Genomic DNA, 18,455 nt, shown 5'->3' with positions numbered 1-18,455 from the left:
AGACTCAGTCAGGGAGAGGTTGAAAATGTCAGTGTTAGACACTTGCCAGTTGGTCCATGCATGCTTTGAGTACAGGTCCTGGTAATCTGTCTGGCCCCGCAGCCTTATGAATATTGACCTGTTTAAAGGTCTTGCTCACATTGGCTACAGAAAACGTGATTACACAGTCGTCTAGAACAGCTGGTGCTCTCATACATGCTTCAGTGTTGCTTGCCTCGAAGCGAGCATAAAAGGCATTTAGCTGCTCTGGTAGGCTCACGTCACTGAGCAGCTCGCGGCTGGGTTTCCCTTTGTTGTCCATAATAGTTTGCAAGCCCTGCCACATCCGACGAGCATCGGAGCCGGTGTAGTATGATTCCATCTTAGTCCTGTATTGACACTTTGCCTGTTTGATGGTTCGTCTGAGGGCATAGCGGGATTTCTTATAAGTATCCGGATTAGTGTCCCGCCTCCTTGAAAGCGGCAGCGCTAGGCTTTAGCTCGGTGCGGATGTTGCCTGTAATCCATGGCTTCTGGTTGGGATATGTATTTACGGTCACTGTGGGGACGACGTCGTCGATGCACTTATTGACGATGCCGGTGACTGAGGTGGTATACTCCTCAATGCCATTGGATGAATCCCGGAACATATTCCAGTCTGTGATACCATAACAGTCCTGTAGCTTAGCCTCAGCGTAATCTGACCGCTTCCGTATTGAGTGAGTCACTGGTACTCCCTGCTTTAGTTTTTGCTTGTAAGCAGGAGGACTTGCCAAATTGAGGGTGAGCTTTGTATGCGTCTCTGTGTGTGAAGTAAATGTGGTCTAGAGTTTTTTTTCCCTCTCTTTTCCCTCTCGCTGACAAATTCTCACAAGGCACCCCTATCGCCCCTTGTATTTTCATGTTTTCCTCACACGAATGACGGGGATTTGGGCCTGGTCTCGGAGAAGCAGCATATCCTTCGTGATGGACTCATTAAAGAAAATAATATTGGTCTAGTTTGAGGTGAGTAATCGTTGTTCTGATGTCCAGAAGCTCTTTCGGTCATAAGAGACGGTAGCAGCAAAATTTTGTTCAAAATAAGTTACAAACAACGTGAAAAAAAAAATGAAAAAAAAAAAAATAGCACAGCTGGTTAGGAGCCGTAAAACAGCAGACATTCCCTCCGGCGCCATTCTTTCTCAGCTATTATTAACATATTGCAATGGTATAAACTCAGTGCAGACCTTTTAAAATCATTGAATGTGGAAAAGATGCTCTTATGAACAAAAACAGCCTATAAGCAAACTAAAAAAGTATGTGGAACAATCTACAAATTCAAGCTTAAACTGTTGTGTGTTGACTGTCAGAGGCATTTGAGTAACTGGACTAGTTTCTACTCGCTGAAAATGATGGCTGCAGTATTGGTGTAATTTAGACCCATTTGGCTGCTTTGAAAAAATATATATAAAATACAGCACATTCCAATAGTTCCACATAATAAATACATGTAGAAGGGACATACTGTACTTTAGTGTCAGTTTAGTAGGCTTCAAAACACGAGGACATGGCATAGCCTAGTAGCCTGATTTATCCGGGCTGTAATACACAATTAATTGGTATATAGCCTACAGCCTGACACTAAAACCTGTAAAAACCAAGCATGCCATGAAAATGGTACATTCTGAATCGGGGAGGATGGCGAACAATCTACACCTTTTTTGTGTGATATTTTTTTTTAAAGACTTAAAAAATAAAGGAATTGGTGTCAATTTCTCCCCATCCTCAGAATATAAATATAAAATGTTCATTGTTATGGCATGCCTGGTTCAATAGTTATTGACGAGAGAACACCGAGTTTTTAAAATAAAACGAATTTTACCTTGGTGGCGAACCGAACCATATACCTACTGGTTCCGACTCTAAAAATACCTTCCTGTGGATATCTTGTCTCAAATTTCAAGCATTTGAAGGACAAACCGCACAGATAACCGGTAGAGTAAGTTTAAATGTCGGCGTAATTATATAAAACATTCTGACTTGTAAGAAACATTTACACGATTTTGCAGGCAAAAGTATCAGGATAAGCTATATATATTATATACCAATTAATTGTGTATTACAGCTTGATCAATCAGACTTGGCACCTATCAATTTAACTTCCTCATTCCACCTCCCCTTCCAAGATGATTCGTGGCGCTTCTATTTACGGCTCCCGGTGTGAAAACCGAATTAAACTCACCTGCCAAACACAAACAGCGCCAATTATAGCCTACCTTTGAGCCAGTCGCTCACTCTCTCCTTGCTCCACGACGTTATAGGCTGCATGCTAGGAGTCCTGGGAATGTTGATTAAATTATTCCCAATCGAATTCTTCAACGGACTACTACTCTGGATCAGAGGAAGGAACATTTCATCCTGACGATGGGCACTCCCACTTACAGGTACAAGTCTCTCCGCGAACCAATAGCATTAAGCTGTCTGCCTATGATTCAGACGCACATATTTTTATTCACACTCACATTGTGGAGCGGTGGGGGTGGTAGAGTAGAATACTGCCTCTATTTCAAACTTTAGCCTACATAATTTGATGAGGGATTAACCGAAAGAATTGCAACGGGTAGTGAAGGCTGGTCTTTATTTGTCGACTTAATTCTTATTCCAAAGTTCGTTCCTTTTGGGAATAGGTTTAGTTTCTCAAGAGTGGTTAGGAGTTTTTTCCTTTTTTAGCAATAGTGAGAGCCAAGTGTAATGTCGCAACTATTTAAACTAACTATACTACTAGCTTTTACTCTATATAACTATAGTTTACCATTGAATGTGAGTTGTTTTGGTGAATTATTAATATACCAACAAAATAACGTTAACACAAACAGGCTTCAGTTAGGAACAGATGACCAACACATAAAACACTTAACATTTCATCTGAGTATCGTATCCAATAATACACAAATGGCATTAGTGTAGAAAATAACTTAGTATTGGCTTTCTTTTTGGTGCCTGTCTGGTTACAGTTGAATAGTTTGACTTGGAATAGTTAGGAAACAGTTGTGAAATGTGTTGCTGAACAATTAGAAAACATTGCAATGCTGAATGTACCTCATGAAATCCAAGCCTGATGAAAGGCCAAGCCATCAGAGGCCCTTTGACATTTTCCACCCCCTAGCGTTTCTCTCTTTTAAATCAGACATGATGATAGAGGGATAGAAGAGCTAGTCATTGGAAACTGCATACAGAATAGCAAAATCAAGCAAACAACAACATTTGCTTTAAAAAAAAATAGGCTGAGGGGTGCCTCCAACCTCCTGTGGTATGCGTGTCATCGTCCGTAGAACCTTTTTTGGTTCTATTGTTCTTATTTAAAATGTGTGTAGTTCAGTCCTTGAGCTGTTCTCGTCTATTGATATTATGTCATGTTTTATGTTCTGTGTGGACCCCAGGAAGAGTAGCTGCTGCTTCAGAAACAGCTAATGGGGATCCTAATAAACTACTAAATACCTGGATTTTTGTCTGAAAGTGGGCGTTTGTGAAATAAGTGGGAGGATCATCATAAGTGGGTGTATGAAAACCTAACATCTAATTGGGTAGATTGGTTGCCACTCAAGACCAATTTTGCGTTGCTGCTTCCTTGTAGCTTTTTCGCTAAGTCTAACTTTAACCTCATTCTCTTAACCTGTCACGTAAATTCTCCTAACATGCAACGTTAGTTCTCCTAACCTGCCACGCAGTAATTCTCCTAACCTGCCACGCAGTAATTCTCCTAACATGCAACATTAGTTCTCCTAACCTGCCACGCAGTAATTCTCCTAACATGCAACATTAGTTCTCTTAATCTGCCACGCAGTAATTCTCCTAACATGCAACATTAGTTCTCCTAACCTGCCACGCAGTAATTCTCCTAACATGCAACATTAGTTCTCTTAATCTGCCACGCAGTAATTCTCCTAACCTGCCACGCAGTAATTCTCCTAACATGCAACATTAGTTCTCTTAATCTGCCACGCAGTAATTCTCCTAACATGCAACATTAGTTCTCTTAATCTGCCACGCAGTAATTCTCCTAACCTGCCACGCAGTAATTCTCCTAACCTCCTACGTTAATTCACCTACTTGGAGATAGAGGAGAGATTCTATTGGCCTGAGAACTCTGAATTTAATTCATACTAAATTCAATTCAGCTGCTATATCTATTGCTTCATTAACCGTTAGTGGGCGTGGCTTTTTGCCAGGGCGATGGGGTGGGTAGCCAAGCCACCCTTTTCAAGCCCAATGGCATATAGCCCAATGGCATATAGCCTACTGTAAATGCCAAGGTCTTGTTATACTTTTACTACACTATATCAAGAAGAGTGGATTTGCATCATACCAATATCTTTACCTTTTTAGTGTTTATTAATCTATTAATGCTGTTTGCCCTCATTGTCATCCGACAGGTGGCGTCACACCTAGGCATCGCTCGTCCCTCAACCGACAGTGCAGGTGGATCGGTCGCTCTGACGTAAGGCATCGATTTGCCCTATAACATTTCCTTTCATGTCTGCACACAGGCTACTCAAAGTAAAAGAGAATCTGCTTGATTGAAGCTTTGCAACAGAGCACAGACCAGGTCACCATAACCTGCAATGGGTCAAGAGGCTCTAGTCTAGTAGTCACTTGATTGTGGAGATCATTCAGACCTGGGTACTATTGGTACTTTTGCCCAATTTGTAATACCAGCATTCCCACTGAACAAAAAAATGCAAGGATGATATGTCTTGTTTTTGTACTGAGAATGGCAACCAAAATATAAACGCAACATGTAAAGTGTTGGTCTCATGTTTCATGAGCTGAAATAAAAGATCCCAGAAATGTTCCATTTGCACAAAAAGCTTATTTATCTCAAATTACCATTATTCCTCCTCCACCAAACTTTACACTTGGCACTTGGGCAGGTAGCGTTTTCCTGGTATCCACCAAATCCAGATTCGTCCACCGGACTGGTGAAGCGTGATTCATCACTCCAGAGAATGTGTTTCCACTGCTCCAGAGTCCAATGGCGACGCTTGGCATTGCGCTTGGTGACCTTAGGCTTGTGTGCGGCTGCTTAGCCATGGAAACCCATTTCATGAAGCCCCCGTTGAATTGTTATTTGTGCTGACGTTGCTTCCAGAGGCAGTTTGGATCTCGGTAGTGAGTGTTGCAGCCGAGGACAGACGATTTGTACGTGCTACACGCTTAAGCACTCGGCGACCCTGTTCTGTGAGCTTGTGTGGCCAACCACTTCGCGGCTGAGCCGTTGTTGCTTCTAGACGTTTCTACTTCCCAATAACAGCACTTACAGTTGACCGGGGCAGTTCTAGCAGGGCAGACATTTTACGAACTGACTTGTTGGAAAGGTGGCATCCTATGACTGTGCCACGTTGAGAGTCACTGAGCTCTTCAGTAAGGCCGTTCTACTGTCAATGTTTGTCTATGGAGAATGCATGGCTGTGTGCTCGATTTTATACACCTATCAACAACAGGTGTGGCTGAAATAGCCAAATCCACTCATTTGAAGGGGTGTCCACATATTTTTGTATATAAAGTGTATATTGGAAGGAGCTTAGTATATTAATTATGGTAGATAAATACATGCAGGCACTATTCGTTTATTTTTATTGACTTGGAAATGTCATCACACACTAGCATAGTTCGACAGTCAATAAAAATGGATTGGCTCATGCAATGGTACTACAAGCCATCTTCCTGTTACTACATGTAGGCCTATGTCTCAATTAAATTGGCCCTCTCTTTAACGAGTCTGAATACCTATGACACAACATCAAGTCTCAACATGACGTTTCTGCTCTAAAGCGCAGCAAGAGTTACAGTAAAACCACAGGCCTCAGCGCAGCAGTCAATGGCTTCCTGTCTCTCACTGCCTTGAAAGTCAATAACAATTATTCTCTTGCTTAAAGTCAATGTCAGAGAACACTGATAGGAAAACATTGCTGTCAAGCTCCTTTTCATTCTTTGTTCAGCCTGCCGGCAGGTTATATAAGACATTTCCCGATACAACATCACTCGTTCACATTCTGCCTCACTATACCTTAATAAACAATCAGTAAGTGTATTGGCTTTTACATTCATGCTTTTTAGTGTTGATTGGCATCCAGCCATAGTGAATTATTTATAATTAGTGCTCCTCGACACAGAGTTCATTGGCTGATTGCACTTTCTCCGGCATTAAGCAGCTAATTAATTTGGCTGCAACCCTATTAGGAGAGCAGTGAGGCCCGTTGGACTCAGATTAGCAGAGTTTGTAAAAAAGTACTCTACCTGGATATGATTGATGTTTTTTTCAATACTTTACAGGGTCTTTTTTTAAATGCTGTGATAAAAATCTCTTGTGGACAGACGCACATATCAATCTGTCACTAGATTTTAGTTAGAGATTATAATTACACCTAGTAACACCGTTGTGTTGCATGTTGTATTGACATAGTAACCATGTTGAAAATTCTAACTACAGCTGGAGAACATTCCACCTTTGATGTGTAGGCCATCTTATGCAGTATCGCCAAGCAAGATTTTTTCCAATGAATTAATAATGAAGTGCTGTCTGCATTTCCAATACTGCTAGATTACTGTTATGGTACATTATTTTACCTTAATTTAACTAGGCAAGTCAGTTAAGAACAAATTCTTATTTTCAATGACAGCCTAGGAACAGTGGGCAGAACGACAGCTCGGGGATTTGAACATGAAACCTTTTGGTTACTAGTCCAAAGCTCTAACCACTAGGCTACCCTGCCACTCCTGTATATACAGTACAAGGAGGAGGGGGATTCTGAATCCCTCCCTCCTCCTTTCTCTTACTATTCTAGACACCACCGTCTCTCTCTTCCATGTTTTTCAGCAGCGTCGACTCCAATTGAAAATAAAGTGAAATAATAATGGCAGCTTCTTATATTCTATCTAAGGCCCCTGTTCTGGGACTCAAATATTTAGTATTCAGTCCAGACATCACGCTCAAGTCCCCTGTCTCAGAGAATCTGGGCTTTAGGCAGCCACATACGACATACACACACATGCATGCACACACGCTCTCTCTCTCTCTCTCTCTCTCTCTCTCTCTCTCTCTCTCTCATGCACCCCCCAAAAACACACACACAACCCCCGCTCCCTGGCAGTGATGAATCATGGTAGTGAAGGGAGGGGCTTCATTCTGTTGCACATGGCCCTGACTGAGTCCTACACCCATCACCCATGATCCTTCAGTGCCATCCGGGCAGGGTGTCCCCAGGTTGTCTCTACTTATGGGGGCAGGGTGTCCCTAGGTTGTCTCTACTTATGGGGGCAGGGTGTCCCTAGGTTGTCTCTACTGATGGGGGCAGGGTGTCCCTAGGTTGTCTCTACTGATGGGGGCAGGGTGTCCCTAGGTTGTCTCTACTGATGGGGGCAGTGTGTCCCTAGGTTGTCTCTACTAATGGGGGAAGGGTGTCCCCAGGTGGTCACTATTGATCGGGAACACGTCTGAGTCACATGATCTTCACCGATGATGAGATCACCACGGCTTCGGAGTGAGGAAGAAATCCCTATGTCCCCTATGACAAGTACCACCCATATGCTGCTTTAACATCCACCGTGACCTGAATTGAGTTCATGAACAAAAGTGGATAATTAGACAAATTACAATCTGGAAAATGTATAGAATTTTTGATTGAATTAATATATTTTTTTAAATTAGGATTAGCTCTGGGATTGAAAAACATGATCTCAATTTATGCGCTGGTTCACACTGTGTGTAGACTGAAAGTCATCCTCTATACATAGCATGCAGCATCAAATAATCAAACCTACTTCCTTTTAGTTAAAAAGTGTGCTGCTCGATGCACAACCACACTGCCACTTTCTTTGATTTGTGTGTGTGTGTGTGTGTGTGTGTGTGTGTGTGTGTCATAATGACTGACAGTAACAGGGTCAACAGAGTTATTTAGTCTGGGAAAGATAGACCACTGAGGAAGTGTCTGTGGGATTCCCTTGGAGTCTGGGGACGATAGAGGGAAGTGCCTGTCTGGGTCTGCTCTGTATCAAACACTGGGACAAACGAGTCATTCGCGTTTGGGGACAGAATTGAATGCGTCACAGACTATATGATAGATGACCACCCCTAGGTGGCATTAGCGTGCCCCAACCCGGCTAAGAGCACTTTGTAATGGATCTGTCTTGATGGGAGAAAAAAACAATCCATTAGTTATACTCTACTTTGCTGTACGAATGGCCCAGTGGCCACAGCTTCTGGGAAGAGAATGATTTCCCCCCTTTTTTAAATTCACCACTTCCCCACTCCAAGATGTCAGTGAACATTTGGTCCAGTCACTGAGATTGCAGTGATGTTGAGTGCAGTTTATACGTGTGCGAAATTAGAGCACATGCAGTACCTCTCAATATTATTAGATCACCCATGTAAATTAGATCACTTTTCTTACAACAGTTGTGCTTACTCCTATGAGCAAAATGGGTGTACTGTTGGATAAGCCTTTTCTTAGTGGGCGTCTTTTGCTAGGGGCAGGGATGGACGGGCCATAGGGCAATTCTGGCAAATGCCAGATGGCTGGTCCAAATTGGGTTTTTATTTGGCTAATAATGGGGGGCCTTGAGGGCTACGGGTTTGTCATATTTAGGTGGCCTTGACAAATGATTGAATGACTCATACCATATACCATGCTGTATCCTCATACCATATACCATGCCGTATCCTCATACCATATACCATGCTGTATCCCCATACCATATACCATGCTGTATCCTCATACCATATACCATGCTGTATCCTCATACCATATACCATGCTGTATCCTCATACCATATACCATGCTGTATCCTCATACCATGCTGTATCCTCATACCATATACCATGCTGTATCCTCATACCATGCTGTATCCTCATACCATATACCATGCTGTATCCTCATACCATATACCATGCTGTATCCCCATACCATGCTGTATCCCCATACCATATACCATGCTGTATCCTCATACCATATACCATGCTGTATCCCCATACCATGCTGTATCCTCATACCATGCTGTATCCTCATACCATGCTGTATCCACATACCATATACCATGCTGTATCCTCATACCATGCTGTATCCTCATACCATGCTGTATCCCCATACCATATACCATGCTGTATCCCCATACCATATACCATGCTGTATCCTCATACCATATACCATGCTGTATCCTCATACCATGCTGTATCCTCATACCATATACCATGCTGTATCCTCATACCATATACCATGCTGTATCCTCATACCATATACCATGCTGTATCCTCATACCATGCTGTATCCTCATACCATATACCATGCTGTATCCTCATACCATATACCATGCTGTATCCTCATACCATATACCATGCTGTATCCTCATACCATATACCATGCTGTATCCTCATACCATATACCATGCTGTATCCTCATACCATATACCATGCTGTATCCTCATACCATGCTGTATCCTCATACCATATACCATGCTGTATCCTCATACCATGCTGTATCCTCATACCATATACCATGCTGTATCCCCATACCATATACCATGCTGTATCTTCATACCATGCTGTATCCCCATACCATATACCATGCTGTATCCTCATACCATGCTGTATCCTCATACCATATACCATGCTGTATCCTCATACCATATACCATGCTGTATCCTCATACCATATACCATGCTGTATCTTCATACCATGCTGTATCCCCATACCATATACCATGCTGTATCCTCATACCATGCTGTATCCCCATACCATATACCATGCTGTATCCCCATACCATGCTGTATCCTCATACCATATACCATGCTGTATCCTCATACCATATACCATGCTGTATCCTCATACCATGCTGTATCCTCATACCATATACCATGCTGTATCCCCATACCATATACCATGCTGTATCCTCATACCATGCTGTATCCTCATACCATATACCATGCTGTATCCTCATACCATGCTGTATCCTCATACCATATACCATGCTGTATCCTCATACCATGCTGTATCCTCATACCATATACCATGCTGTATCCTCATACCATGCTGTATCCTCATACCATATACCATGCTGTATCCTCATACCATGCTGTATCCTCATACCATATACCATGCTGTATCCTCATACCATATACCATGCTGTATCCTCATACCATATACCATGCTGTATCCTCATACCATATACCATGCTGTATCCTCATACCATATACCATGCTGTATCCTCATACCATGCTGTATCCTCATACCATATACCATGCTGTATCCTCATACCATATACCATGCTGTATCCTCATACCATGCTGTATCCTCATACCATATACCATGCTGTATCCTCATACCATGCTGTATCCTCATACCATATACCATGCTGTATCAATACTTGTCCTTTTATTCCGAAGATCTCTTACAGGGAAGAGACTTGAATACAAGTAAATCATATGGAGACTAAAGGAAATGGTCAAAGGTTTTTCTCGATTGAGGCTGCCACTTCAGACATAACAGAACAGTACCATCTGCACTAGACTAAACTAAATAGGAGTTCAGAGATGCAGGAACATATGCTGTACAATATATACTATCACGGTGTGAAGGGACTCATTATGTAATCAGGGCAAAGTGCTATGAAATGTTCATATGCAATTACAGAAGACATGTCTCTTGATACAACACATCCAATGCATGTAATCATTAGTCCTTTGTGCTGTGTTGCCTTGGTGTTCAGAACTCCATGGATACAGCTACATTCTGTAGAAATAGTTTAGCAACAGAATAATACATTCTGGCTGCTGTGTGTGTGTGTGTGTGAGAATGGCTCAAGATGAGTATACATTATTGGTTGAGTGTTTATGAACACAAAGAAAACTATACACAGTCTTCATATCCCGAAATAAATACATTTCTCACTATAATACATTTTAATAGAAAGTTTGCAACAATGGATAAGATCTTGCTACCATGGAAAGGAAAATACCTGTCTATTTGTGGAAAAACCACCCTGATTAACTCTTTAGTCATATCCCACTTTACCTATTTGATTATGGCCTTGCCTACACCTAGCGACATGTTTTTTTCAAATATATGAGCAATAAATATGCAATTTTACTTGGAACGGTAAGTCAGACAAAATTAAACGGTCCTATTTATATAATGAATATGAATTCGGAGTCAGAAATGATATAATATTAAAGCATTAGACCTCTCACTAAAGGCTTCAGTCATACAAAAGTTATACTTAAATACAAACGGGTTCTCTAGCAGGTTAGTAAGAATGTCTCATGATCAAGAATGGCCTTTTCCCCTTCAGATTACAACCTCTCACTTTCGCTTATTTGAAAATGAAATAATCTAAAAAATATCACTATTTTTAAAACGAGCCATCAAAAGTTGGTTGCTATTTCAGTTTATTCCACCAGAAAAAGACAGAACAAATATGTTTTTGTAAATTATCTTTGTAAATTATATTCATAAATAGGACTGGTGGAGTTATGTCTCACATGCAGCTAACAAAAATATATGGAAGTGTCTGCTCAACACAAAATTACAACCAACTAATTGTAGCATTACCGCAAACATGGAAGAGGCAAGTGGAAGTTGGAGAGAGTAAGGAACTTGTCTGTCCCTGCATTAAAAACCAAAATTGCTTAAAGAAAATTGTGATAATATAGATTTTCGATGTACCGATTCAATGGCACATGGTTTATGAATTGACACATAAAACGATGCCGGAACCTGGAGGTGTGTTGGGTCATTGTCCTGTTGAAAAACAAATGATTGTCCCACGAAGCCCAAACCAGATGGGATGGCGTATCGCTGCAGAATGCTGTGCTAGCCATGCTGGTTGTGTGCCTTGAATTCTAAATAAATCACTGACAGTGTCACCAGCAAAGCACCCCCACACCATCACACCTCCTCCATGCTTCACAGTGGGAACCACACATGCAGAGATCATCAGTTCACCTACTCTGTGTCTCACAAAGACACGGCGGTTGGAACCAAAAATCTCAAATTTGGACTCGTCAGAACAAAGGACAGATTTCCACCGGTCTCAGTGGTGGATTTAGGTATAGGTGACATGGGCAGCCGCTGGGGGAGCAGGGCAGCACGGGGAGCACGGGGAGCCCAGGGAGCCCGCACAAAACATTTTGGACAGGTGACCATCGGTTTTCTATCACTCATTTGCATGTCACGTCAAGTGATATCATGTCACCGTGTGGGACTGTGGGTCAATTAACCTTGTCGGAGTGGGCGCCCTGATTCTAGTTGGTGAGCTAGGCAGGCTACTGCCTGGGAAGGTCTCCCACTCAGAAGTACGAGATGGGGAGGGGGTGGGGTAGGTTGACCTCAGGTCTCCCCACTGGAAGCCTGAGGTAGTGGGAGTGGGGGAATCTATCAAATAGCGCAACTCTAACTTTGTACAGTACTAATGCAATTAGTAAAATCAGTCACACTACGAAATGCTACCAAATAAACCACAATTCATTCATAATACTGTGAATATATAGCTTCACAGACATATTGTTGCATTTTTTTCTGTCTTGTGTGAAATCGTTAAGAATAATATAAAACCAGTCTGCACATTCCCAAGGTGAATTGGTTTAGTCTTGACTCTTGGTTGACAGTGTTGTGGGACGGGTAATGTATTGATGCTCGACTGCCAAATCAACACATTTGTTTCTATTTGTCTTTATTACTTCTTTTTGATATTTATGAGTCTTACTTCTGTATATATTTTTATATTTATATAATTTGACATGTTATGAATATTTATTTGTGTTATTCCAAATGTCTGAATAAATGTGCAGAATGGTGATTATTTTTAGGGGGGCGAGGGTGGAGGGGGGCAGAAGGGGGGTTCGCCCAGGAAGCCATACAAGCTAAAACCACCACTGACCGGTCTAATGTCATTTGCTCGTGTTTCTTGGCCCAAGCAAGTCTCGTCTTCTTATTGGTGTCCTTTAGTAGTGGTTTCTTTGCAGCAATTCGACCATGAAGGCCTGATTCATGCAGTGTCCTCTGAACAGTTGATGTTGAGATGAGTCTGTTACTTGAACTTTGTGAAACATTTATTTGGGCTGCAATTTTTGAGGCTGGTGACTCTAATGAACTTATCCTCTGCTGCAGAGGTAACTCTGGGTCTTCCTTTCCTGTGCCATTGTTAGGAGTGTGTGTATAGGAGGTGAAGTCAGGTGCAGGAGAGCAGAGTGTAGTGAACAGGCACACTTTTTATTTCGGTCCAAAATGACAGCACAGTAACATAAAATGTGCCCAAACACGGAACATAGACAAAAAGTAATGCGCAATATCCACAATACCAAAATACACGTAGCACAAAGACATGATGGGGAACAGAGGAATAAATACATATGGATTGATTGGGGAATGAAAACCAGGTGTGCAGGGAACAAGACAAAACAAATGGATACATGAAAAATGGAGCGGCGATGGCGAGAAATCCGAATGCCGCCCGAACAAGGAGAGGAGCCGACTTGGAGGAAGTCTTGACGGGTGTTCCTCATGAGAGCCAAATTCATCATAGCGCTTGATGGCTTTTGCAACTGCACTTTAAGAAACTTTCAAAGTTCTTGAAATTTTCCTCATTGACTGAAAGTAATGATGGACTGTCATTTTTCTTTGCTTATTTGAGCTGTTCTTGCCATAATATGGACATGGTCTTTTACCAAATAGGGCTATCTTCTGTATACCACCCCTACCCTGTCACAACACAACTGATTGGCTCAAAAGCATTAAGAAGGAAAGAAATTCCACAAATGTAACTTTTAGCAAGGCACACCTGTTAATTGAAATGCATTCCAGGTGACTACTTCATGAAGTTGGTTGAGAGAATGCCAAGAGTGTACAAAGCTGTCAGAGGCAAAGGTTGGCAACTTTGAAGAATTTCAAATATATTTAGCTTTGTTTAATATTTTTAGGGGTTACTACATGATTCCATACGTGTCATTTCATAGTTTGTATGTCTTCACTATTATTCTACAATGTAGAAAATAGTAAAAATAAAGAAAAGCCCTTGAATGAGTAGGTGTGTACAAACTTTAGACTCGTACTGTGTGTGTATATATATTACAAGTAAACCTTATTGTTCTGTTTCATAATTTCCTATAAACTGAAAGTATCCATCCTAATGTTAATCATAGATCGTAGTAATTGCCTCTAGTATGTTAGATGATGTCTGGTTGCCAATAGTAACCAAAGTTCAGCCAGGAACACTATTCACTTAGCCCAGTGAATAGACTAGATGGAGAGGGGGAGCTCTCCAGACTGTGCTCTGTATGAAAAGTCCTTGGGACAAACAGTGGTGGTCAGTGCTGTTTAAGATTAGGGACAGCCTTTACTTTTATGCGCATTGCCTTATTTATATTACAGCATATTGGATGACTGTCATTCATATTCCATTCACCTAGCTCAATGTGACTTTGATAGGTTTAGGCTCCTACGTGATACTTGAATTGGTCCTATACCCATCATGAGGTTGCTACAACTTAGTCTACAAATAAAAGTTTACAACGTAGGTGCACAGGTCGAGAGACGATGACACATTCGATACCGCCTTGCACACTCTTGCCTGCATCTAGCTGATCTGGTGTGAAATCATTATTACAATCCAACTTAAACAATAGTTTCTATTGGACCGATTCAGGTAGGTCCCTCCCTGTTTCGTTCAGGTTGCTTTCATTTATTGACAAACGTTTTGCAAAAGAATTGGCGAAATTATGACACGCCTGATCATCCGCAAACACAGTTCACTTTCATAGCAGCCACATACAGCATCATCACTTTGCTCATTGTATAATTCATTCTCACATCTATGCACTATCACCTTTTTAACTTTGCTTGTGGACTTCAGTGCACAACACAACAGCTGTCGTGACCAGGCGCAAAAATCTATCCAAACCAAACCATTATACCATAACCACTAACTGCTACACAGCCTACATCGTTGTCACCAAAATAACATTTATATTGTAGACAACAAAATAGAACTAACATGTTACCAATCCTGGACGCTCCGGACCGGAGGGCGCCGCTGGAGGCTTAGCTCTAGGAGCAGGCACAGGACTCACCAGGCTGGGGAGACATACCGGAGGCCTCTTCATTGGCCGAGGCACCGGATACACTGGGCCTTGGAGGCGCACTGGCGGTCTCGAGCGCAGAGCTGACACCACCCTTTCTGGCTGGATGCCCACTTCCACCCGGCAAATGCGGGACGCTGGCACCGAGCGCAACGGCCTGTGAATGCCCAGCCGAGACACAGTGCGCGTCACCCCATAGCCCGGGGCCTGACCAGTCACCTGCTCGCCACGGTAAGCACGGGGAGTGGGCTCAGGTCTCCAACCTGACTCCTCCACACTCCCCGTGTGCCTCCGCCCCCAAAATGTGGGGGCTGCCTCTCAGGCTTCCTTGCCAGCCGTGTTCCCTCATAACGATGGTTCCCTTTTCCTGCTGCCTCCGCTCTCCTGGCTGCCTCCACCTGTTCCCATGGGAGGCGATCCCTTCCAGCCAGGATCTCCTCCCATGTGTAGGATCCCTTGCCGTCCAGGATGTCCTCCCATGTGTAGGATCCCTTGCCGTCCAGGATGTCCTCCCATGTGTAGGATCCCTTGCCGTCCAGGATCTCCTCCCATGTGTAGGATCCCTTGCCGTCCAGGATCTCCTCCCATGTGTAGGATCCCTTGCCAGGATCTCCTCCCCAGGATGTCCAGGATGTCCCCACGTGTAGGATCCCTTGCCGTCCAGGATGTCCTCCCACGTGTAGGATCCCTTGCCGTCCAGGATGTCCTCCCACGTGTAGGATCCCTTGCCGTCCAGGATCTCCTCCCACGTGTAGGATCCCTTGCCGTCCAGGATGTCCTCCCACGTGTAGGATCCCTTGCCGTCCAGGATCTCCTCCCACGTGTAGGATCCCTTGCCGTCCAGGATGTCCTCCCACGTGTAGGATCCCTTGCCGTCCAGGATGTCCTCCCACGTGTAGGATCCCTTGCCGTCCAGGATGTCCTCCCATGTGTAGGATCCCTTGCCGTCCAGGATGTCCTCCCATGTCCCGTCCTCTCTTCCACGCTGCTTGGTCCTTTGGTGGTAGGTAGTTCTGTAACGGTCGTCTGTTGAAGAAGGTGTGGACCAAAGCGCAGCGTGGTAAACGGTATCCTCTCTAGCTCTGTAACGGTCGTCTGTTGAAGAAGGTGTGGACCAAAGCGCAGCGTGGTAAACGGTATCCTCTCTAGCTCTGTAACGATCGTCTGTTGAAGAAGGTGAGGACCAAAGCGCAGCAGCGTGGTAAAATGTATCCTCTCTAGCTCTGTAACGGTCGTCTGTTGAAGAAGGTGTGGACCAAAGCGCAGCGTTGTAAACGGTATCCTCTCTAGCTCTGTAACGGTCGTCTGTTGAAGAAGGTGTGGACCAAAGCGCAGCGTGGTAAACGGTATCCTCTCTAGCTCTGTAACGGTCGTCTGTTGAAGAAGGTGTGGACCAAAGCGCAGCGTGGTAAACGGTATCCTCTCTAGCTCTGTAACGGTCGTCTGTTGAAGAAGGTGAGGACCAAAGCGCAGCGTGGTAAACGGTATCCCCTCTAGCTCTGTAACGGTCGTCTGTTGAAGAAGGTGTGGACCAAAGCGCAGCGTGGTGAACGGTATCCTCTCTAGCTCTGTAATGATCGTCTGTTGAAGAAGGACCAAAGCGCAGCGTGGTAGATGTTCATACTTTTATTTCAACTGAACACTCAATAACAAAGAGAATGAATGAACACCGGAACAGTCCTGTCAGGTGCAGAAACACAAAACAGAAAATAACTACCCACCAAAAACGCTGTGGGGAAAAGCTACCTAAGTATGGTTCCCAATCAGAAACAACGATAGACAGCTGTCCCTGATTGAGAACCATACCCGGCCAAAAACAAAGAAATACAAAAACATAGAAAAAAGAACATAGAATGCCCACCCAAATCACACCCTGACCAAACCAAAATAGAGACATAAAAAGCTCTAAGGTCAGGGCGTGACAATACACATGGTTAGCAGATGTTAATGCGAGTGTAGCGAAATGCTTGTGCTTCTAGGTCCGACCATGCAGTAATATCTAACAAGTCATTGAACCTAACAATTTCACAATGACTACCTTACACTTGTGTGTATAAAGGAATGAATAAGAATATGTACATACAAATATATGAATGAGTGATGGCTGAACGGGATAGGCAAAATGCAGTAGATGGTATCGAGTACAGTGTATATACCCTATATTACTCATCTCATATGTATGTAAACATTATATAAAGTGGCATCGTTTAAAGTGGCTAGTGATACATTTATTACATCATTTTTTTCATTATTAAAGTGGCTAGAGATGAGTCAGTATGTTGGCAGCAGCCACTCAATGTTAGTGTTGTTTAACAGTCTGAAGGCCTTGAGAAAGAAGCTGTTTTTCAGTCTCTCGGCCCCCGCTACTTATGCACTGCAGTGCTAGCTAGCTGTAGCTTATGCTTTCAGTGCTAGATTCATTCTCTGATTATTTGATTGGATGGATAACATGTCAGTTCATACTGCAAGAGCACTGATAGGTTGGAGGACATCCTCCGGAAGTTGTAATAAGTACTGTGTAAGTCTATGGAAGGGGTTGAGAACCATGAGCCTCCTAGGTTTTGTATTGAAGTCAAGGTACCCAGAGGAGGACGGAAGCTAGCTGTCCTCCAGCTACACCATGGTGCTACCCAACAGAGTGCTGTTGAGGCTACTGTAGACCTTCATTGCAAAACAGTGTGTTTTAATCAGTTACTTGGTGACATGTTTTATCAAAAAAATTATACATTCATTATTTTTATGAAATTCACTGAGTAGGATGGTCCTTCCCTTCCTCCTCTGAGGAGCCTCCTCTGGTGGCAAATGTTGGAGTGAGAGACCAAAACAAATGAACATAAATGTAGGCATTGTTACAATAACACAATGACCCTCGACTATGCACAGATCAATTGATACACCACACTCAAGAAATTTGATAGCATTTTTATTAGGTAATAAATTGTAACTGTTTTCCTTCAAATCCAAATTTGTCATGTACCAAATGTATTTTTGAAGGGACACTGATAGCGAGCACTTGCAATGAATGGGCATGACACCTGTGTGCATAAAAATGATTCACTATTTACCATCCTCGTCATCAACGCCCTTGACTCCTCTCTTCTTCTTTGTCTTCTTCTTCTCCCGTCCTTTTTCTCCTCCCTATTATCTTTTTTTTTTACCATCATGCTGAACAAAATCATCTTCAAGGTCTTATTACGCTGCCAACCTTTTTAATTTGATTGCTGTATTAAAAAAAGTGCATTTGGTGCGCTTTGGCGTATTACGTAAGGTAATCCTATACATAAATTGCAGTTCAACCAGCCTCCAGAGGATGGCGAAAATACAGTTGGGCGGACCGACGAAAACCGGGCTGGAAGAAATCAGTCTGGAGT

General features: G+C 42.9%; 1 protein-coding gene across 1 annotated transcript in view; it reads right to left on the bottom strand.

The window, feature by feature from the left end:
• Nucleotides 1-2,370, bottom strand: part of LOC115146520 (connector enhancer of kinase suppressor of ras 1-like) — a 101,269-nt gene extending 98,899 nt beyond the window's left edge. Inside the window, exon 1 of the mRNA XM_065004335.1 lies at nucleotides 2,235-2,370. Within this exon, the coding sequence (XP_064860407.1) occupies nucleotides 2,235-2,370 (136 nt within the window). The remainder of the gene's footprint in view (nucleotides 1-2,234) is intronic.
• Between the last annotated feature and the right edge of the window lie 16,085 nt (nucleotides 2,371-18,455).

Source organism: Oncorhynchus nerka, linkage group LG18, assembly GCF_034236695.1.
Source record: "Oncorhynchus nerka isolate Pitt River linkage group LG18, Oner_Uvic_2.0, whole genome shotgun sequence".
NCBI classification, from domain to species: domain Eukaryota; kingdom Metazoa; phylum Chordata; class Actinopteri; order Salmoniformes; family Salmonidae; genus Oncorhynchus; species Oncorhynchus nerka.
Note: the sequence above shows the minus strand (reverse complement) of the source record. Positions and strands in the feature narration are given on the sequence as shown.